The sequence below is a fragment of the Lagopus leucura genome, unplaced genomic scaffold (assembly GCF_019238085.1).
Source record: "Lagopus leucura isolate 7727_CA_CO unplaced genomic scaffold, USGS_WTPT01 Super-Scaffold_73, whole genome shotgun sequence".
NCBI lineage: Eukaryota > Metazoa > Chordata > Aves > Galliformes > Phasianidae > Lagopus > Lagopus leucura.
The window spans coordinates 63,042,099-63,064,641 of record NW_024962252.1 but is presented as its reverse complement, the minus strand read 5'-3'; the positions used below and the strand labels follow the sequence as shown (position 1 = coordinate 63,064,641).

At 42.5% G+C, this 22,543-nt stretch overlaps 2 protein-coding genes across 3 annotated transcripts; one reads left to right on the top strand and one right to left on the bottom strand.

The window, feature by feature from the left end:
- Positions 1-1,682: 1,682 nt before the first annotated feature.
- LOC122183920 (TATA-box binding protein) lies at positions 1,683-12,147 on the bottom strand. 2 transcript variants are annotated; one of them, XM_042878403.1, is made up of 8 exons: positions 12,132-12,147; positions 9,697-9,936; positions 8,391-8,722; positions 6,847-6,934; positions 5,237-5,328; positions 3,668-3,835; positions 3,281-3,375; positions 1,683-2,355 (listed from the first exon to the last, which is right to left on the bottom strand). In XM_042878403.1, the coding sequence occupies exons 2-8, from the start codon at positions 9,748-9,750 to the stop codon at positions 2,276-2,278; spliced, it is 909 nt and encodes a 302-aa protein (XP_042734337.1). In that variant the 5' UTR covers positions 9,751-9,936; positions 12,132-12,147; the 3' UTR covers positions 1,683-2,275. The 2 variants fall into 2 exon arrangements, with proteins under 2 accessions (XP_042734337.1, XP_042734328.1); XM_042878394.1 differs by lacking the exon at positions 12,132-12,147 and adding an exon at positions 11,871-11,947.
- On the top strand, positions 12,079-18,462 carry PSMB1 (proteasome 20S subunit beta 1). The gene is made up of 6 exons (XM_042878414.1): positions 12,079-12,403; positions 13,354-13,461; positions 15,110-15,191; positions 15,618-15,747; positions 16,972-17,078; positions 18,189-18,462. Exons 1-6 carry the CDS (start codon positions 12,303-12,305, stop codon positions 18,372-18,374), a joined length of 714 nt encoding a protein of 237 aa, XP_042734348.1. The 5' UTR covers positions 12,079-12,302; the 3' UTR covers positions 18,375-18,462.
- The last annotated feature ends 4,081 nt before the right edge of the window (positions 18,463-22,543 follow it).

The window sequence follows — 22,543 nt, the reverse complement described above, 5'->3', positions numbered from 1 at the left end:
CCTTTAAACAGGCAACTTAATTATGCTTTGCTCTTCCAAAAGGTACACTGGATCTTGAAAGGCAGTTGTTACATGTTGTGATTAATGGTAATTCAGGATAAAATGAACAAGTAATTGTTCTATTTGACTTAAAAACATTAACTGAATTAAACTGTTTCTGCATTAGACTATTGCAGAAGCAGTTTAAACAAAGCCTGCCGTGTCAGAAGATGTTTATCATCTGTTGTTTACTGTTCATAACAGCAGATTTTCAGTCTGAACTGTTAACTCTGCCATCCACCTTCAGTGAAGTTTAAAAACAGGTGCCTTCAGTGGGGACTGTTCTGGTATTTGTCTGCTGTAGAACTGAGGGAAGAGCAAAAACATAACTGTAATGCTTAAGTAACTGGGATGGTTGCTTAACTACTCCTGTGGATAAAACTGCATTCGCAATAAAGGAGAGGAGGTGGGTTGTTTCTACCTATAATACAGAATTTACTTAAGTTACTTATTCCCTTCTCCTGCTCAAGCCCTCTGTGTCTGCTTACCAGTGATTCCACAAGCGATTTTATGAAAACACTAGAAGTCACTGCTTTTGTGTAGTTTAGATGCTGGGAATCCTCAACTGAGCAGGCAGAGAATACCTTAAGTGTAAAGCTATTTACTCATCACCATACTTCTAAAAGGATCATTTCCTGGAATAGCACACACCATCTTAAGTCACTACAGCACAGCTTGGCTGATTGGAGTGAAAATCATATGATATATGGCTTAAAGTTTTCCTGCCATAGTTAGCAGTTCTGCAGATGCTACAAAAGGATGATGGCAATACAGCTGAACATTGGACCAACTTACCTAAATACTACATCTGCTGTGTGCTGCGTCTCATTGAATTATGTAGCTCTGCCCAGCAGTATATCAACTTCCTGGTAAGATCAGTGAAACCAATTACTGAAAGACCTGTTGATAGTGGTGCATAGTGTGCACCACCATAAGAATTGGCAAAGATTAAGAATTAAGTTCACTCAGGATTTGCAAATGGTAGGGTAGCAAAGCCAGCCATAACTACTTATCTGGAATGAAATATCATTTTAATTAAGAGACCGTGGTTACATGTGGGTTAGTTTTAGATAAAAGCTGTTTGAAAGAATGTGCAAGTCATAGAAAGGTTATTACTGGAAATGTACTGGAGAAAAAAGTTTATTTTTAGTTCTCAGCCCATTAAGCTTCAAGCACACTTCAAAGGGGAGATTATGTACATGCTGACTCTAGCTGGAAGGGCTTTGACATTTTATAGGAACACTAATATAGTGAGACTGTCATAGTTGGTAAAATACAAAAGTGATTTACAAGAAGTATTAGAAGCTAAGCAAAAAATCTTTTGTTCCAGTTCACTCAAGTGTAGCTATGTAAGACTTGCATAAACCCCATCTGTTGAATGGGAGGCAGCACATACTTGAACACAAACTCCTGTAGCCAGTCTTCTCTTTCCTGTTAGTGTACTGGAAGTAATCAGGCTGGATGTTGCCAAGGATATGACTACTGGTAAGCAAGCCAGAGCACTGTTAAGATTTTCTCCAAATGACAAGTCATTTACAGTAGTGCATGTGCTATTCAAAAATCCAGATTAAATTAAAAAGAACTTCTCAATATATTTCACTTTACCAGCTGTGTAATTTTAAAACTCATTAAGACAGTTCCCATAATTGTATAAACAGGGTTTATTGTACATGTGGAGCTGAAGGAGAAAAGAGGAGGAATATATATATTATATATATATGTACAGTGAGCTGTTTTCATTAATAAATTTATTCTGCCTTGGTTAATACTGGAAAGAGGGAATGTGTCTGGCACCAAAGAAATTTAAAACTGAAGAAATTTAAAAGCTTAACTCTCAAAATTATAAAAACCACAGTCTTAATGGAGGGAAATTAAAACATATATACATGGCAACTTAAGTGGTTTATACACTGAGTGACACGGTCGCATTCATCTTTTAAACCAATTTATGAATTTTCTATTAACAGAACTGGCATTAAAACTATTTAAAAGCTAGAATATAAATAAAACTCGGAGGAACTGCTCCAAGAGCAGCCCAACAAAGCAACTCACAGTAACTCAGTAGACATAATCATCGATAAAACAATTCCCCTTGAGCATCAGGGAAATAGGCACTAACTGGGAAATAGTCCAAGTCTGGTGTTGCAGTTTCACTGAAGTCCATCTCGTTACTGCTGTGCCATATGCAATGCCTTTTAAAATGTACCCCCAATTTCTCTGAAATATGTAGAAACTGTTACGTTGTCTTCCGGAAACCCTTTAAAATAGGATAGATGTTTTCAAATGCTTCGTAGATTTCTGCTCGAACTTTAGCACCTGCAACAAGAGAGAAATTGACTTCATTCCCTCTCTCTCCAGAGCCAAATGGTTTATTTTAATTTTTAGAATGTTTATTTGAATGCAGCTTTATATACATCCACCTCTATTTCTACATGTAATTCTTCCTTTAGATAGACATTTCCTATAAAACATACATTATCAGAATTAACAGAAGGCGAATAAAGTCCTGAGAGTTTGTTTCATTACCATCTTCGTGCTTCTGACATACTTGCAAATGAGATTTTCTAAACATACTTTCTCAGTACGCTGAACTGCAAAGCACAGCCTCATAGGATGTTTCTGCAGAAGGGCCTGAACAGCAGAGTTCTATTCAAGAGTGCAATCATCTGGGAAAGCAAGGAAACTGCGACTGAAGCAGAGGCCATAGTGCAGGTATATGTTCCTTCTTTCATCTGTGAATTCTTTGTTTTTTTGTTTGTTTTTTTGTTTGTTTTTTTTGTTTTTTTTTTTTCAATACAGTAAGGCTTAGCAGAGGGGAAAAGGAAACGTGTAGGTGGAGTGCCTAAGGTTAAGGAAGCCCCAGAGCTTGGGTATCTCCCCTTCTTTGGCTGCTGCATCAAAGGAAAATGGCAACAGCCTCCAGGCAAGCTGCTATAACGCAGTGAGCTCAGTCGCACGACCTAGTGCACAGAAGCAGACTTTCAGATTTTGCTGACAACATTACCTGAGCTCTTTTTGGGCATCTGCCATTCTTCATTAGGATTCAAGATCGCTGCTTATAAGGTTTAACCAAATACATGTGGTTTGCTTTGTGGGTTCTCATCCACAAAACACTGTACTGTCTGTTCTTTCCCAGTACTGTCATTTCTAAAGAAGAGCAACTAATAAATTGCATGCTTGTGGGACCATTGTTTCTAATACAGTCTAAATCTAGCCTACTGGAATAAAATACTTGACTTACCAGTTAAAACCACTTTTCCAGAAACAAAAATAAGCAGAACAATTCTTGGCTTGATCATTCTGTAGATTAAGCCAGGAAACAATTCCGGCTCGTAGCTGTAAGAGAAGAGTCACAGTGTTTCAATGTGCCAACAAACAGATGTCCTAGCCCTTCATCTGCAGAACTGCAGAAACAGACAGTGCAGATGTAGACAATTTGGGAAGAGTAGCAAAGAATTATTGCCCAATATCAACCCATGAAAATTACATCAGTTACCCCAGAGGCAGAGCCAGGATAGGAACGAAGATGCTGGCTCCTCTCTGGTGTAAGGAAACGATCTAAACAGACACCACTCTCTAAGCTAGTCACTACACAGCAAGAATGAAAGGTAAGCAAACCTTCATTTACCTGCTGAACTGCTGGTGTGTGAGTACCAATCCTTCTAATCTGATAGGAAATTTCACATCACAGCTGCCCACCATGTTCTGAATTTTAAAATCCAAAAATTTTGCAGGAAAACCCAGTTTCTGAACAACTCTTGCGTACTTCCTTGCTGCCAGTCTGGACTGTTCTTCGCTGAAGGGAGAAAAGGATAGCCAACTTATTTCCCCTGTTAAGCACGACTTCAAGCAAACAGCACCAAGCCACAAATATTTAACTGGGAAAGAAATGTTGTGTGTGTTGCAGGAGAGGAGAGTTGCAAAATGCTTACATCCAAAATTAACAACTATTACTGGTTTGCACACTTAGTTGGAGTACTGAAGTCCTGAACACTTTAACACTGCATTCACTGTTTATGAAGCAGAAAACTCTACTCTGTAACTCCATGTATTTCCACACCCTTCAAATATGTACCTGACTCCCTCTGTAAAACATTACAATTGTTACTTAGATTTTCAATCCCACTACTGCTACAATCTACAAACTCCTATAGGAGTCTGTAAACTGCCAAAATCCTCTGCTTGATGTGGCCCAGGTACTCAGACTCAGACCTGGGTTTAACACAACTACACAGCCTTACTTGCTACTACAGAACTCAATTTGCTTCAGTTTTTTTAAAACAGAGGAAGATCTGGTTCCTCCTGAGGCAGAATAAGACAACTTGAATTGTGAACATCACCAGGCAGAGGAAGCGTTTCCTGCACATCTTTATTCATCATTGATGATCAGAGGACTGGAGCATCTCCCCGACAAGGACAGGCTGAGAGAGCTGGGGTTCTTCAGCCTGGAGAGGGCTCCAAGGAGACCTTATAGTAGCCTCTCAGTACCTGAAGGGGGCCTACAGGAAAGCTGGGGAGGGACTTTTTGTATGGGTATGTAGTGACAGGATGAGGAGAAATTACTTTAAAATGGAAGAGGGTAGACTTACACTAGATATTAGGAAGAAATTATTTACTGTGAGAGTGGTGAAACACTGGAACAGGTTGCCCAGAGAGGCTGTGGATGCTCCCTCCCTGGAGACATTCAAGGCTTGGCTGGATGGGGCTTTGAGCAACCTGGACCAGAGGGAGGTGTCCCTGCCTATAGCAGGGCATTGGAACAGGATGATCTTCAAGGTCCCTTCCAGCCCAAATTATTCTATGATTCCATGATCTCTGCTCATTAGCTTATCCTTTCTGGATTCCTAAAGGACTTCTTCAGGGCACAATTTCTCTCCTGTTCACTGTAGCTTCCTACTCTTGTTTAGTTTTTAATTCTCATGCCTCAATGATCCCGTTACGAACAGATCAGACTACAGGGACTGGAAACTTGGAGCTCTTGGCCCACCCAGATGAATGAAACAACTCAAACACCAAATTACTCTTATCCTGCCACTGCCTCTACAGTTTAAACAGTTTCAGTGCATAGCCATTCTATGTCCGTGTGCATATACAACATATATATAAACACTGTATAAAAGAAACAGTGTTTCTCAAGCATCAAGGTTTCAAAAGAAAAGATGACCTTGCTTAGTTTGCTCCTAACAGCTGAACGTACCTTTTTGCTCCTGTGCACACCATCTTTCCAGAGCTGAATATAAGCGCAGTAGTACGTGGTTCTCTTATTCTCATAATAACAGCAGCAAAACGCTGAAATGTAAGCATTGAAATTATTAATGAGACACGGATGTAATTACATTAAAACCAAGTTTGCATAATCTAAGTAGCCACTGCAAAGAAATAACTAGATTCAAATATATGTACAGAACACTCTTCATTCAAGCATTTCAAGTAAGCTTTACTTAGTTTCAAACACACAGGTAGAGCCGAACTGGAAGGATTTCTAGTACTGCACTCCTCTTCTACTAAGCTCGCCTCTGACTACCATGTGCGTAACACAAATACTACTAACAACTGCAACACAACCATAGCGACCATCTTAATACCAAATTTTCCTCCACATCTTGAAATTCAATCTGTTATAAGCAGGATGGAAGGTTATGCAAATATTTTATGGTCTACTTTGGCTTTGTACCTTAAGCATTCGGGTAGCATTAGAAAATTGTCAAACAGAACTGCTGGGAAGTCAGAAGCCATATTCCATGTAAACTGAAGTCACCTTAGCTACCATAGTAGAATACACCTGCATTTATAAATTCTTAAACTCTCTGAAGCAACTGCAAACTGTTCTGGGCATCAGACGCAAAATCCCTTTTTTGTGCTATATTAGACTTGGACCAGTTCACTATACAGTCTCATATACTGTTCTGCTGACATAATGAAGGTAGTAGCATGAGTTACCCAGTAACACATTTGTCAAACTATGGCTTAAATAACAGCCAAGCAATGTCTTTGTTTCATAAAAGGATGTACTGACTATAAGTCAGGAGTGTGTTGCATAACCCTTCTTTTCTCTCTGCTGTGGAAAAACAGCATTTCATATTGATCATTCTAGCCTACAAGTTTTACACAGCCACCTACCCTACCCTAAGAGCTACCATCGCCCGCTCAAATGTGAGGTGCACGAGCATCTTACTCACATGCAGTTGTTAACAGCATCACTGCAGTAACTGACACTAACAGTCAGTACTGAGGGAAAATGTGAAAGAACAGAGCTCAGAGGGGGAGTGAGGCCACAAAAACCCTGTAACTGCACTGCTGCCACAGGATTTCCAGGGCAGTAGTCAGAAGGAAGAAACTCTGGCACACACAGAATAACCAGGGCTATTACAGAGGCCAGAAATTGAATTCTCTCTTCCTTTCTTCTTGTTGGAAGATGGGGAATAAGACTTGAGCATCAGACATTTTGCAATAACACAAAAAAGGAACTTTGTGAGCAAAAGCAACGAGGGTGCCAAATAAACAGTAACTCAGGACAGCTCTACAACAACAAAAACACTTTCCCAGTATATTACAGTAATTATTGACACTGTTCTTTCTAATGCTCCCAAATCACATCTTCACATAAAACACAGCTATATCAGTATAAGAATGCTTTTTACTCATTCAGAAAATAAATCTTTAATGAACTTAGATAATTCTATTAACTCTACCATAAAACTGTTTCTGAATAAAGGTTTTTCAATCTAGCTACTACAGCAAAGCACACTCCAAACCTATTCTGCTGACATACCTGTTATTGGATGCATTCTAACATACTTCTCTTACCTTGGGATTATATTCAGCATTTCGGGCACGAAGAGCAATGGTTTTTAGGTCAAGTTTGCAACCCAGATTCACCGTGGACACAATATTCCTGAAAATAGTTCAGAGAAATACATTTTAAAAAGTAAATTAAGGAATTAATGCATCTTATCCACATAATATGCTTATTAGTTTCATTTTTTTTATTTGTTTAACCAAGCAAGCTTCAATGACATCTCTCATACAGACAGGAAACTCCTCTTTTATAACAGTACCTCCTAAGGCACGACTGCTGATTCCTCCTTTCCTGCCAACTATTATGAAATGCATCCCTTGAGAAAAATATTTCAGTTGGGCAGGAAAAAAACTTTGAGGTTGTGCTGTGAGCACTCATCACAATCCAGGAAGCTGCTGTGAATGGGCGAAAATGTAGTAGCAATGATACTGTCCTTGGGATGCCCTTCAAGGAGGAAGACGTGATGCAGGACTAAGTGAGAATGCCCTCACAGATAAACCCATTGCTAGGTGTTAGGAAAAAACAGTCTCCAGAAAGTTTAAGAAAAGTCCAAGGAAATTTTGCATTTAGTAATACTTGTTTACTTAGAAAACACTGAAATCTAAAGGTCTTCCATAGGTTTTAAAAAAATTTTAATATTGGAGACTATTCTTTTGGTGCAAAATTCACTTTCTTTAACACCTATTTCTCCTTGGGCCTTCCATAGATTATTTAAGTCTCTATAAAGCTACAGTTCAGTGAAAATGCTTTCATGCCTGAAACTCAAGAAGCTCTACGTTGTAGTAATTGACTAGAAAATGGAGCATGGAATATTAAAGACTACTCAGTACTAGCTTCTAGACTATCAGCCAGTATCTTCCTCTCAACCCTTCCAATTCCATTACAGATGTTACAGTTCCTGCGGTCTGCTTTAATATCTCACTACCAATATTCTCTGCACAGTGAGGTGGATCTACTCACTTTTTTGGTATAAGTTACAAATAAGTGTTTCAAGGCACGTGTATTTTGAAATACCAGATCAGCAACTCAGACAGATTCATAAGTAAAGCAAGACAAACTCCTACAGCACAGAGCTTTAGCACTGTATTGCTAAATGACAACATGATCGTAGAATCATAGAATGGTCTGGCTTGAAAAGGACCACAATGATCATCTAGTTTCAACCCCCTGCTATGTGCAGGGTCACCAACCACCAGACCAGGCTGCCCAGAGCCACATCCAGCCTGGCCTTGAATGCCCCCAGGGATGGGACATCCACAGTCTCCTTGGGCAACCTGTTCCAGTGCGTCACCACCCTCTGTATGAAAAACTTCCTCCTACTACCTAACCTAAACCTGCCCTGTCTTATTTCCCCTTGTCCTATCACTATCCACCCTTGTAAACAGTCATTTACGATGATAACATTCTGCACTAATCATACAAATAAACATTCAAGACCACCTTTCCCATCAAAATGTAGTACCCAATTCCTTATGCGGCTTTGCTCTTAGGTATTTCGAGTTAAAGCACATCCTGAGAGAGGTCATGCTATACTAGCACACAACACACTCACTGTAGCTGTGGCACTATCCCAGAGCTCTCAGATGCCGGTGTTGCAGGAGTTATAGGAGTCATCGGAGTCATTGGGGAGGGGTACAGAGGCGTGGTTCCCGGTAAAGGGGCTGTGGTAAGAGTCTGTGAGTGGAAGAGCTGGGGAGTTTGACCAGATGTTCCCTGTGTCGCTTGCTGTGATGTAGACTGCTGTGCTGCCTGTTGCTGCTGCTGCTGCCGCTGCTGTTCCTCAAGGATGGACAGACTGTTGGTGCTCTGGACAGGCTGTGGTGTCAGTCCTGTGCCGTATGGCATCATTGGGCTAAAAATTGGAATTCCAGGAGTCATTGCACCCTGCAGAAGAAAGCATGAAAAAGGAACCACAGATCCTTTGACTTAATCTCATTTTAAAGAGAAAAATCTTGAAGTAGTCGTCTAAGAATAAATAATCTTAGTTGGTCACATCAAACCTGTGCCATATTAGTAACCTGCTAAAAACAGAAAACCTTTGGAAGATTCAGTTCTTCCACAACCTCAATCAATCTGTCAATTCCAACACTGCTTGGCACCAGTCCATGATATCAGAATGTTTCCTACAATACCTGGAAAGCACGTCTCAACTTTCACCCACAATTTCCACTTGCAATCATTAGAATGCAAATGCATTCCCAGCACAACTGTAGTCCATTACATATAAGCCAATTTAAAGGATTCCAAAAGCAACGAACAAAGTTAAAATGATAGAATGGCTTGAGTTGGAAGGGAATGCCCACCCAGTCCCACCCCTTGCCATGGGCAGGGCTACCACCCAGCAGCTCTGGCAGCCCAGGGCCCCTTCCAACCTGGCCCTGTGTGCCTCCAGGGATGGGGCATGCACAGCTTCTCTGGCCAGCCTGTGCCTGACTGCCCTCTGAGTGAAGAATTTTCTCCTAACATCTGATTTAAATTTCTCTCTTTTAGTTTAAAGCCATTCCCCATTGTCCTATTGCTATCAGACCATGTTAAAAAGTCAGCTCCCCTCCTACTTGTAAGTTCCCTTCAAGTGTTGGAAGGCTGCAATGAGGTCTCCCCTTCTTATTTCCAACATGTCAGTTATGTTTCAGCTTCAAGAAAACCATAAATATATCAGTATATGTCTTAAACCTCTGGATATATAAATCAATGGTTTTCCAACTCTGCTTTTTACTAATTATTCTATATGCAATATAATTTTTCATATCTGCAAACATACAAACCAAAATGACACAAAGAAATTACATACAAGAAACAGAAAACACTTTCACAAAGAAATTCAGACTGCAGTTGCATATTACATCATTTCTTTTTACCTGAGGGGAGGCTAAGCCTTGAGCGTAGGGTGGCAAGCTGTTGTTCTGATCCATGATTCTGGTTATTCTTTGGTGAGGTCAGAAATATTTCCTTCAATTAATTTAAATTACTTTAAAACCGAAAGGGTTTTTGACTCTCTAAAGCATTCCAGCAAAGCAGCTTTTTAGCCAAGCTGAAAGTGTCAGGAAAACATCAGCTCCAGAGAAAACGTACTGCAAGTCTAAAACACTAAACAGAGCCTGAAAAAAAAAAAAAAAGTAATATATTGAGAATAACATTTAAACAAAAGCACACCTATCAGCTGGTATGTTAGATAAGAAACACCCACATACAAATATATGTGAGAACACGCATACGCACGCACACACCCATGCACCTTATATAAAGAAATCTCTTTCTACAGCACCTTACAGCCCTCTGGATGCCCCTGGTGAGCACCCACTGCATGTGAGCAGCCGCCTCCAGAACTACACCCTCCTTCACACGCAGCTCTAGACCTTTATGCTTACTGTACCATATGCTTCTCTTCATCTGAGAAAGCACTGATTTTCAGAACTGAATTCCACCAACTACTGATAGACAGGCCTAAAGCCACACATTGCTCACACATCTCCTCCTGGGCAGAGTTAAGGCTTGGCTTCCAAAAATGTTTTTTTCTGCTATGGGAAAAACACTGCTGGTCAGCTCAGGCTTAGGAAGCCTCCTTCCATCTACTTCCATAAAGCAAAGCACTGATGCATTTTGAATTGCAGTGACGTATTTCACAAGGGGAAAAAGAGAAACTGAAAGCCAGTTTTATACACATGAAATGAACGCATGCTTTTGGGTATTGTTGTTTCACTTACTGTTCGTTTGTTGTTTTTTAAACAAAGACCATACCTCTATTGGCATGCTATGGAAAGAAACAACACAAATAGAGAATTGAAATGCTTTCATGGAATTGTAAGTGCTGGAAGTGACCTCCAGAGATCATCGAGCTCAACCCCCTGCTAAAGCAGGTTCCCTGCTGTAGAAAAGTGTCTGGGTAAACTCTGAGTACCTCCAGTGAAGGATACTCCACAACCTCTCTGGGAAGCTTTGTCTTCCTCTATTTGTATGGAACTTCCTGTGTTGCAGTTCGTGTCCAATGTTCCTTGTTCTGCCTTGAACTGGAGAGCCCAGAACTGGACACAGTGCTCTGGATATGGTTTCAGCAGGGCAGAGCAGAGTGGGAGGATCACACCCCTCGACCTGCTGGCCATGCTCTTTATGATGCACCCCAGGATTCCACTGGCCTTCTGGGCCATAATGGCACACTGCTGGCTCACGGCTCACCTGCTGTCTGCAAAAATACTCAGGTCCTTCTCTACATAGCTTCTTGTTACGAAATGCTATACCTTTTTAAACAAATACTTTGCCATTAGTTTATATAGCTTGTTTAACTCGACACTTACACAGAGAGCTTCAACGTCATTTTTAGGCAAACCATACGAAAATTTGAAGAAAGCCTGCCCAGCTTTTTCTTGTCTTTAAGGCCCAAGAGCTCAGAATCGCATTAACGTAACACTGTAGCCGAAACAGCATCCGCTGTTTTCCCCAAAGGCGCTTCCACGTTTCACGCCCTGGAAAGAGGTGGCCCCTCGGCCCAGCCGTTACCCAGCAGCAGCGGCAACCCATCCGCAGCCCGAACGCCGGGCATGCCGGGACGCGCCGCGCGGACAACACCTACATCCAACCTATCCGCAATCCCCCGCCTGCGGCCCGATCCCTCGGTCAAGGGTCGCGGTCCGCCCCTCCGAGCCCCGGTACCGCGCCCACGTGCACGACAAGGAGCGATTATAGCTCGGGCCGCTCCTCCCGCCGCGCCCGTACCAAAGCGAAGGCCGCCGCCGCCTTCCCCGCCTGCCGTCACGTGGGGGAGGCGGTGACCGCCGCCCGCCGCCATCACGCCCCCGGCACCAACGGCCGTAGCGGGACGGCTCCCGGCGCGCCGTTCGGCCCGGGGCCATCACACGCCGCCCATCCCATCCCTTCTCTCCCCGCCGTTCAGACCTGCCCGGAGGGCCCCGACCCTGCGACGGCGCCCACGGGGAGGCACGGAGCGGGCTCAGCCCGACCGGCCCCTCCCGTCAGAACCGGCGCAGTCCACGCCATGGCGGGCCCGGGCCGGAGCGGGACACATAACAGTCAGTACCTGCCGCGTGCCGCGCCCGGCGACGCCACCACTGCCGCCGCACAGCCCCAGCGGGAGCCAAGCTGCGCCCCGCTCCCGCGCCACCGGCGCGCGTCGATTGCGTCACTTCCACCGCGCGTCCACCCCGCCCTCTCTACCGCCATCTTGAGTGAGGGCGGGGCGGGCGCGCGTCCTGCTGCTACCCGCGGAGTATTGGCTCTACTGGCACCTCGTGCCGCGGCGTCTGGCACCGCGCTCATGGCAAGAGCCTCGCGTGCTTACCGTCCCTTCCTCCCGAGGTCTGGTCTGGCTCGTGCGGCTGTGCGGTCGCGACGGTGGGGCGTGGCACCTCCAGGGCAGATGAGACGAGGTGCCCGTGCCTCATAGAGCGCCACCTCCTTGTTTCCGGTGCCGCCATTTTGCCGTGAGACAGCAGCGAGCAGGGCCGCAAGGATGCTGTCTGCCGCCGGATACGCGGAGCTGAGACCGGAGCCGGGCTGCGGAGTGGGCGCGCCCGTGCAGTATCGCTTTTCGCCCTACACCTTCAACGGCGGGTGAGAGCCGCGGGCAGGGGTGGGGCGGGCTGAGGCTGAGAGGTGGCTGGGCCGCGTCCTGCTCGTTGTCGTCTCGCTGGTCCCGTGCGAGGAAGCCTGTACCCTGGGCAGCGTCTGTCGGTAGAGTGGTGGAGAGCTGGGCTTGGCTTCGTGCAGGGCTGCGTGTCCCGCTGATCGGTGCTTATCTTCTGCTTTATTTCTGTGTCCTACTGGGGATTTTGTCACGCTGCAGACCGCTGAACTCTTAAGGGTCAAAGCAAGTGCTTTCTCTTACCCAGGGGCTTGTTTCTTTGTAGTGGCCAGGAAACGTGTCTAGTGGTGATTTGTTTTTAAGGCTGCAACTGAGCCATGAGCGACTTTGTCATAACTGTTACAGGTGGGTGATCTTTTGCAGATGCACGCTCTGAATTGACAAGCATCTGGGCAGCTTGATGTTCTTTAGATTTATTTATTTTTTTTCCTGATGACTAACTGCTTTATAAAGGACATCTCTTAGCTGCTTAGTGGTAGTGGCAGTGAAGCAATCACAGAGTAATTATTTGGAAATTAATAACGTAGGTTAACATTAAGCTACAAGAATGATATTAATTCCATGGTAGTGGTGCTAAGTGCTTGGCTGGAGTGTATTTGCTTGGAGAGCCAGCCAGTTTTCTTTATCAGACATCAGCAGCTTTCCTTATCACACATCTAAAATGGGAGTCTGTTGTGTCTTGACCTTAATAAACTTCTGTACGGTTTGCAGTCATAGCAGAGAATCATGTACATTCTCTTCAGTGTGTCTAGCATCATTTTTCTTCCAATCTTAAGTTATGTGTAGTGAGAAACATCAAGGAATGTTATAAGATTCATGACACAATGTGAGTGTAGATAGAGAACTTTTATCTTTTCATCACTTGTCTAAGAACCAAGTTGTGCCAAAAATTGTGATTGTATGAATACTTTTCTTCAAGGACTGTGTTGGCGATTGCTGGAGAAGACTTTTGCATTGTTGCCTCTGACACTCGACTGAGTGAAGGTTATGCAATTCACAGCCGGGACAGTCCAAAATGCTACAAACTGTAAGTCCGTACCTTATAAGAAGTGAAATGGAGGAATGACCCTGTGTATTGATAAGTGTGTTGCCTGAAGTTATCTATCATGTTCCTTATGTAGAAAGAACTCTCAGGAGGAAGGAAAAAAAAAAAAAGTAACAGAATTGGAGTTTTGGAGTTACGGTGACTTTTGTTGTAATGTGATGCTCTAAATGCAGTCAGATTTCTTATTGCATGCTGTTGGATGTTTTTAGCATGGTGCCAGACTTTACCTGTAACATAAGCTACGTGGTTTTTTGGCAGGATAGTCAGAAGAACTTTTGTATTAACTTGTGTAAGAACTAGTTCTGCTTTGTCAGGCCACAAGTTTGCTCACTGCTGTCGGTTTTTTTGCTTATAACTTGTGATCACATAAACTTGTGTTTTACCTGGCTAAGTCTATGCAGTATCTTTGACTCTGTTACCTTCCAAATGGAAATTGCTTTAGTACAATTAGTGTAGAGCTCATGATGGCTTTGGGTAATTGTGGTGACAGAAACTGAGATGATCTCAATTTACTTTGTTTTGAAGATGACTGCTGAGTGTTAAGCCTATAAACATATGTTGTTTTAACCTTGTAAACAGCTAAGTGCTATGCAGCTGTTTGTTCTCTTCTACCCAAACCTTGTAGTGGGATGTGGAAGAGAGTTGGGGAAAAAACAAGGTAAACCAATGGGTTGATGCCAAGATATCTTAATAGGTCAGGAAATGAAAGAAATAATAATAATAATAAAAGAATGTAAAGCACGAGGCAGTTGTTCTCTACCTGCTGACCAGTGCCCGGCCAGTTCCTGAGCAGCAGTTTCCCCCTCCACTTTGGTTGACTGTCCCACTTTATTGTTCCAGATGAACCTGCATGGTATGGGGCATCCCTTGGCAGGTTTGGATCAGCTGTCCTGGCCCTGTCATCTCCTAGTTTCCCTTGCACCTTCAGTCTCCATCACTGTCAGGGCAGTGTGAAAAGCTGAAACATCCTTGGCTCTGTGCAGCGCTGCTCAGCAGCAGCCAAAACATCAATGTTACCAACAGTTCTCATCCTACATCCAAAGCACAGCACTGTAGCAGCTACTAGGAAGAAAGTTAGCCCTGTCCCAGCCAAAACCAGGATGATATGTTAATGTTTGTAGGCTCTCATAGAAATGTGGGTTCCCGTAGTTAGTGCTTATTAAATGCTTGCTCTGAAACTGAGCAAAGAGCAAATATTGTATAACACGTCAACAAATAACTGCTGTTGTGCTGACAGAAAATATCACCTACAAAATAAGATTACCTCACCAGATAAAAGCAGTCCCTGGCCAGATGGAATAAAACCATATTGAATAACATGATTCAGCTTGTTAATAGCTACATTTAGGGGTGCTTGAAGAATTATTTTTTTTTCCCCAAAGCTTTGCTTTGGAAATCAGTGGGTTGAAGAGTGACATCTGTGTGATCCCACACTTCATGAGTCCTTTCCAAGATGTAAGCTGCAGTTAGCTTTTATTTGCAGAATACCTGTTACTACTACATTTTAGACAACTGTTTCTGATAGTGTTTGAGAAGCTGGAAATACGTTTGATATTTTCATAACTTACTGTGTAAGAAAGTGATGTAGCTCATACTAAATCTGAAATCACAACAAAACTTTGTTTTACAGAACAGAGCATACAGTCATTGGATGCAGTGGCTTCCATGGTGACTGCCTTACACTTACTAAGATTATTGAAGCAAGATTAAAGGTAGGTAACTATCTTAATATATTTAGAAACATGTATATTTTTTGGTATCGCGTTTGAGACCTATTATAATTTTAAATATGCTTTTTGCTGTTTGTCATCAAGTGTTCATATTGTAACTGTAGCTGTATTGCTAGTGAAAGATCAAGCAGGATGAAATTGAGGCCGTGTTCTTGCCAAGTGTAACGTCACAAGATTAAAAATTGAAGTGCTGAAGAGAGTAATGAGGCAACATCTGTTCTTTGCTAAGTCTCAGAAAAATACAAATTTTGGCATTACTGTTAGACCAGTGCTGTTTTTGTAGTTATGTTAGTTAATGTTTGCTAAGCATTGTTCTCCTCAGTAATGATGTCACAGAAAATGTAATTTTGATTTGAGTATAAATTTGAGTGTGTGACTTTCCTGTTGGGCATGCTGTGCCATTTGCAGATGTACAAGCATTCCAATAACAAGACCATGACTACTGGAGCTATTGCAGCAATGCTGTCTACAATTCTGTATTCTCGACGTTTCTTTCCTTACTATGTTTACAACATAATTGGAGGACTTGATGAAGAGGGTAAGACTTGAAACAAATTCTATTTGTGCCTTTCAGTGTGGTAGAGATTATGAAATGTGAAGGTCAGTGCTGGAGACAGGTTTTCCATGAAGACTTTTAAATGTTAACTAATCTCTAATAAAAATAATGACTTCTACACAGGTGCTGTAAGTTTAATTCTCCTCTTCCAGGACTTTCTGTGTCCAGTGGTGTGGTTCAGCTGCTAAAATACTGTATTCTCTGACTTTGAGCAGGAGCTCAGAGGTGGTCTTGCTTAGATAATTTCAACCACTCCCCACGGTTTGCTGTTAAAACTAAGTTATAGTGCTTCCCCAGTCTTGCTGAGATGTCTGCAATATGTGGAGGGTGAGTCAGTCTGTCCTGCATAATGGGGAATGTCAGACTGAGGGCGCAGTAGCGTGTGATAAGAATGAGAGCACACGTTTGCACACGTGGGTTTGATTTGGGCTCAGTAAGTTTGATTTGTTCTGATTTAATGTTACTCTCTGGATCTGTGCCAGAGCTGCTCAGCTACCAGTACTGTGTGGCCAAGTGTGCTGGCCAGCTTATCACCTCAGGTGCAACCTGTCTGAACAGAGGGAATGAGTGTAGCCGGGCACTGCATTTTCACCCGTATTCCCTTGTGAAACCCTGTAGATGCTACAGTGCACTTCTGATGCACTTCTGACTTTCTACAGTGCGTTTCTGATGCTGGCACAAGATAGCTTGCTTTGTGCAACCTGGCCTGACTCCAGAGGGAAGCACATAAGAGCCCAAAGCACCATCCCTGTTTCCAGGAAGGCACTGCAGAGGCAACCGAGCACACGCTCTGGAAGCAGTTCCAAGAACTATGCACTTTTGCTCACTAAACTTTCTGCTAGTTGAAAAAAAAAAAGTAGAGCTCTTTGTGCAGCACTGTGCTCTAACACGTTCTTCTGTTTTGATTATTCTTCATTAGGACTTCTTCTGTGGTAAGTACTATAGAAAACATGTGCTAGAGTATGGGTGTAGCTTAAATCATGCAGATAACCTTGCATATAGGAGGGCACCATAATCACAGTGAGCCTGCTGTGAAAAGTATTGTCTGAACACAGTGCAGTACTATTTTGTAAAGGTTTTTTAGGAGATTCCTTCCTGGTATTCTAGAAACTGCTTATGGATAGAATTGTTTTTTTTTAATGCAAATCTTTATCAGTATTAAGAGTCATTCTGGATTGCAATTACATACTTCTTTTTTTCTTTAAGGGAAGGGAGCAGTCTATAGCTTTGATCCAGTAGGCTCATACCAGAGAGACTCTTTCAAAGCAGGTGGATCAGCAAGTGCCATGCTGCAGCCTTTGCTTGATAACCAGGTAAAATAGTTCTTGTTTGTTCTTTGTGTTTTGTTTTGTTTTAACAATCTTAGTGAAGATTTGCAATATTCAAATCGATGTGACCTTACTTTTGAGAGGTATTATTTGAGAGAAAGTTTGTGTATATTACAGGTAACATTGTCAATCCATACATTTAAAAATTGTGTGGTTCTACCTTCTCAGGAGGTCTGAAAATGTTGATTTCAGATTTTGTTAAGGTTGGACAGTGGTTACAGTAGTTAAACATTTTAATTGAGAAATTGTTTCCCACAGAAATTGATTAGCTGACAAGGGAGGCGGAAAGATAATGTGAATGTTCCTAATACTTGGCATTAAATAATAATAAATTAAGAAGGCAAAATATATTGTATACTCCCAATTAGTTTGATCAATTAATGTATCCCAGAACTGTAGGAGTTGGAAGGGACCAAACGAATCAAAGGATCAAACAACCGTATGGTTGTCTGAGATTCTAAAATTTTCTTCAAGTTGTGACTATTTTCATGACATTCTTTACATAACTGCTGAAAACTTATTTAATTAAATCTGGGAAAACACTTGACTGACTTTATTGAAGCTCTTATTGGATGAGTGAAATCTTCACAGTTTTTTTTAACTAATTTTTCAGCTTTGATTCACTTTTAAGATTCATTAACTATAGAGAATAAAACATCTTCTGTTGCAAGTTTTTATCATTTCTGAGTCTGAAGCACAGTAAGTGACCCTTTGCCCTCCTTTTTCATTTTGGACACTTAAGTCAGCTAGGAAAACACTAATGAAACCCATCATGTTCCAGTATGAGCTGTTGTTTTTAAGTTGTAGGTGCACTCGTGTGCAGTTTTGATACTGCTAACCCAGTGAGAAGAAGAAATAGATGAGTGTCTTGTATGTGCTGAATGTTAGTACGAGAGGCTGTGCTTCACTTCAGTTGTTAGTGCTGGTAAAGTTCTGACCATGCAGCTATAAACTCTATGGAGAGCTACTTCTGCCAACTCTGGATTTTAAAACAGGCTAATCATTTGTGTAAATCTGCTCATCTGGTGCACAGACTGAAAATGCCTTTGTGCTAGATGGAAGGTACTTCCTTTGAAATGCTTTATCTTTCCTTAGATTGGCTTCAAGAACATGCAAAATGTGGAGCACGTACCTCTGACCCTGGAGAAGGCTTTGCAGCTGGTTAAGGATGTCTTTATTTCTGCTGCTGAGAGAGATGTGTACACTGGTGATGCACTTAAGATTTGTGTTGTCACCAAAGATGGAATTAAAGAGGAAACCATCCAGTTAAGAAGAGACTAATTCAGTTTACATACAAACGTGTAATCTACGATGTACAATGTAACTCTAATGTGAAGATGTTTGTCTTATTAAAATTTTTCAAGAAGTTTGACTGTTGTAATTCTGAATATTTTCTTTTCCTTGGTAGAAGTGATAGTGGTATTTTTATGTGTATGTGGTTGTTATTTTTTCTGTTTTTAGAAAACAGAGTAATTCATGATACGGGACAGGTAAGTAAGGATTTGGTGGAACATCCACCCAGCAGGTTGTCAAGGGCAATAATTTCAGCTCTCAGCTGAAAGTCACTGAGAGAAGCCTGGGAACTGGAGCAGTTAATGGGTGAAATGGGAGTACAGGTGGTGTTTTCCTCCAGCTGTTCAGTGTCAGGTTGTGATACTGAGAAGACCAGGAAAGTCCATCTGATGGACTAAGAGGCTGGTGTCACTGCAGGAATTTTATTTTTTCAACATGGGGTGAATGGCCTGATGGTGTCTCTCCCTAAGTCATGGGGGAAAAGGAACTTCCTTTAAACTAGGGTTGAAGGAGGAAGCAGGTGATAGTGAGCCTGCTCATGACAAGCTCCAGGATAGTATAGCTAAGAGGGAAGCAGTGAGGGAAAACCTCATATTTTTTCGCAGTCTTTTGGGAGGGCTTCTCTAAGAAGGTAATGCAGCTGAAAGGCCAGCTGAAGTGCCACTATACCTATGCATGCAGTGTGAGAATTGGAAACTGTGGTGTGTTTGGAAATCTATGATTTATTGCTATCATTGAAGTGTGGTGAGATGATTCATGTAACTCCCATATTCAAGGAAGGGAGAAAGGAAGACCCAGGGAACTGCAAGCCAGTGAGCCTCACCTCTGTGCCTGGGAAGATTGCGGAACAGATTCTGGAAGAGATGTTAAGGCACAGGTGAGATGTGGAGGTAATCCAAGACAGCCAGCTCAGCTTCATTGAGAACAGATTGTGCCTCAGCAGTCTGATGGCCTTCTAAAAGGGTGGACAACTGATGGACATCTGATGTAATCTACCTGGATTTCTGCAAGGCTTTTGGTGCGTTCCTTCACCACGTTATGTCTAAATTGGAGAGAGAGAGATTTGAAGATTGGGCTATTAAGTGGATAAAGAATTGGTTGGATTGTAGCCAGAGGATTAGTGTCAACTTCTGTGTTCAGGAGGCTGTTCAAAGTGGTGTCCTCTAGGGGTCCATCTTGGGATCCTTTTGTCAATGTCGCAGACAGTGGAATTGAGTGTACCCTCAGCAAGTTTGCTGCTGACACTAAGCTGAGTGGTGCAGTTGACGCAATAGAAGGGAGGGACAGCAGCCAGAGGGGTCTGGACACACTCAAAAAGTGGGCTCAGGAGAATCTAATGAGGTATAACAAGGCAGAGTGCAAGGTGTTGCATTTGGTTTGAGGCAATCCCCAGAGAGAACTCATTGAGAGCAGCCCTGCTGAAATGGACAAAAAGCTGGACATGAGCCATCTGTGTGCTCTTGCAGCCTGGAAGGCCAACAGTATCCTAGGCTGCATCAAAAGAGGGGTGGCAAGGAGGGAGACAGAGGTGATTGTCCCTCTTTACCCTTGTGAAGCCCCATCTAGAGTATGTGTCCAAGCCTGGGGATCCCAGCACAGGAAGGATGGGATGTGGAGCTGTTGGAGGAGGTCCAGAGGAGGGCTTTGAAATGGCTGGAACACCTATGAAGAAAGGTTGAGACTATTCAGGCTGGAGAAGAGGAGGCTGCAGGGAGACCTCATTGCAGCTGTTCACTGTTTTAAGGGAGCTTCTAAACAGGAGGAGGACAAGCTTATTACATGGTTTGATAGTGATAGGACCATGGGGAATGGCTTTAAACTAAAAGAGGGGAGATCTCAGTTGGATATTAGGAGGAAACTTTTTACTCAGAGGGTTGGTGAGGTGCTGGCACAGGCTGCCCAGAGAACCTGTGGATGACCCATCTCTGGGGGCATTCAAGACCAGGCTGGATGGGACACTGGGTATCCTGAGCTAGTAAGTGGCAACCCTACCAATGGCAGAGAGTTGGAACTAGATTATCTTTAAGGCTCCCTCTAACCTAAGCCGCTCTAAGGTTCTATGATACAATGCTAAGAGTGATGCTAAAGTTTTGTTGAAGTCATTTTGGTTCATCTCATCTTAATCTATTAATCTAATTACAATTTAATTAATTTAATGCTGTTATTAGTATTGTATCAACAAACTGTTGTGATAACACTAACAGTTCAGCTTTGGTTTACTGAGAAAAGCATTAGCTGTGCTGCCGCTGCCTGAAAACACTTTCTCTGAAGAAGGAGGAAGGGCATTAAGTGGAACCTTTCAGAGTTGAGTTCTGAATGCTGCTTCTTGGCTCACCTCCACAGGTTCATGTTCAGTTGATATCCAAACTAGGAAACATCTTCTTCTGGCTGCCAATTGAAAATAAGTTTGTATGGAGATTCTTGGAAGCCTGTTAATGTTGAAAGTTTGGAGGGGGAGGGTGGGCTGTTTCCTACTACTGCTTTTGATTCTTGGGAAATTGCATCAAGCACAGACTGCTAGTTGGATTCCAGGAAATTGGCTTTAGTGCTTGGACCTTCAGAAAAGCAGGGATGTGTAATCGAGAGTAAAACTATCTTCTTTCTTACGGGAATCTTTTCAGATATGTAGCCACACTGAGAGGGACATGCAGGGTATCTTTTTGCTTGAGGTTACATGCTTGCTCTTTATAAAAAGTAATTTTGCAGAAGTATGAACCTGTAGCAAGTTTGTGACCTGTTTGGAGATGGCCAAACTGCAGTAATACAGCATTTTACATGTCATACATTTTTCCTAGCTCTGGCAAACCTTCATGCGAGATGATAGTTTCAGGCTTTCTAGGCAGTACTAGTAGTAGGTAACTGCTTCAACCTCAGCAGTAAAACAGGTACTGTGTTTAATATGACTCTGGGAGTGGTTAGGAATTCTAGTGGGGGAACTTGAACAGCTGTTGCCTAATATCCCCATGGCCGCGTGGTGCCGCTGTTGGGCTGTGTAATTAGGGAACATCTAATCTCAAGGCAGATGAGCAAGAATGGAGCTCAGCGTCCAGAGTCTGAAGAACACAGACTGAAGTCACTTGATTATTCAAGTCAGAACTTCTAGGCACACTCAAGTATCTTACAGGGATGTTTACTATCACATGCTAAAGTCACATTAAATGTACACAGCTGTATCTTTAGGCTGTTTCTGTTGAGCATCCAACAGCGTGGTAGTTCCAAGAAAGGAAAGAATATATATACTTAAAATTGCATATCAGCGATGCCAGATTAAATACACCCTACAAAATTTAATCAAAGTGCAGTCAAGCTCAGCTACCCTTGCAATTGCACAAGTATCTCACAATAGTTTAGTACAGAGTTGCTGAACTCTAATGAAACTGAGCAGTATTTAAATTGCAGTGAGAAGCATCAGATGGTAACGAGTTGGCATGCCTGCCTTCTGGACAGCTCCAGCCAATATACAAGATTTAAGCAGTTATCAAGGAAGGGCAACAAACAAGAGGAGCTATGTAACTTAGACTTGAATGAACGTAATGCTGTTAATAGATGCCAAATGAGTAGGAGAAACACAAAACGATTTGAGTGTTCAGGTTGTTTGCAGTCACAGAGGTACAATAGCAGGCACTGGGGTTGCAAGTTCCCTTGTTGCTGTGTGCCATTACTATCTGGTCAGAGCACTGGAGTAGGTGAGATGGCAGTTTTGTAATCTTCATTTTTTTCCTGCAGAATACATCTGACTTAAGAATACATCTGAAGAATTGGCAGGGAATGAAAGCTTTTACACAGGCCTTTTGGACTGCAAAAAGCAAACTCATTTCTCAGAAGAAGATATTAATTGTTGTATTCACTTCCTACATGCGGTGGTGTGAAACTAGTGATCTACAAATGTTTGTTTCCCAATGTTTTTAACTTCCATGGTTGTACCCTGCCTTCATGTCCTCACTATTCACACTTAGAGTGACAGACAAACGCATAAGAGGGAAAATATTCAGAGGCTGCTCAGCTAGTTACTGCTTGGTTGTTAGTATTAAGATACATTAAAACATTATGGATGTCTCACGCAGATAATAAGCAGCAAGAGGCTTTTTAAAAATCCACCGAGCTATTTAGCTTTGCTTGCAAACATCACATCATCTTGTTAGGGCAGGAAGGTGGGA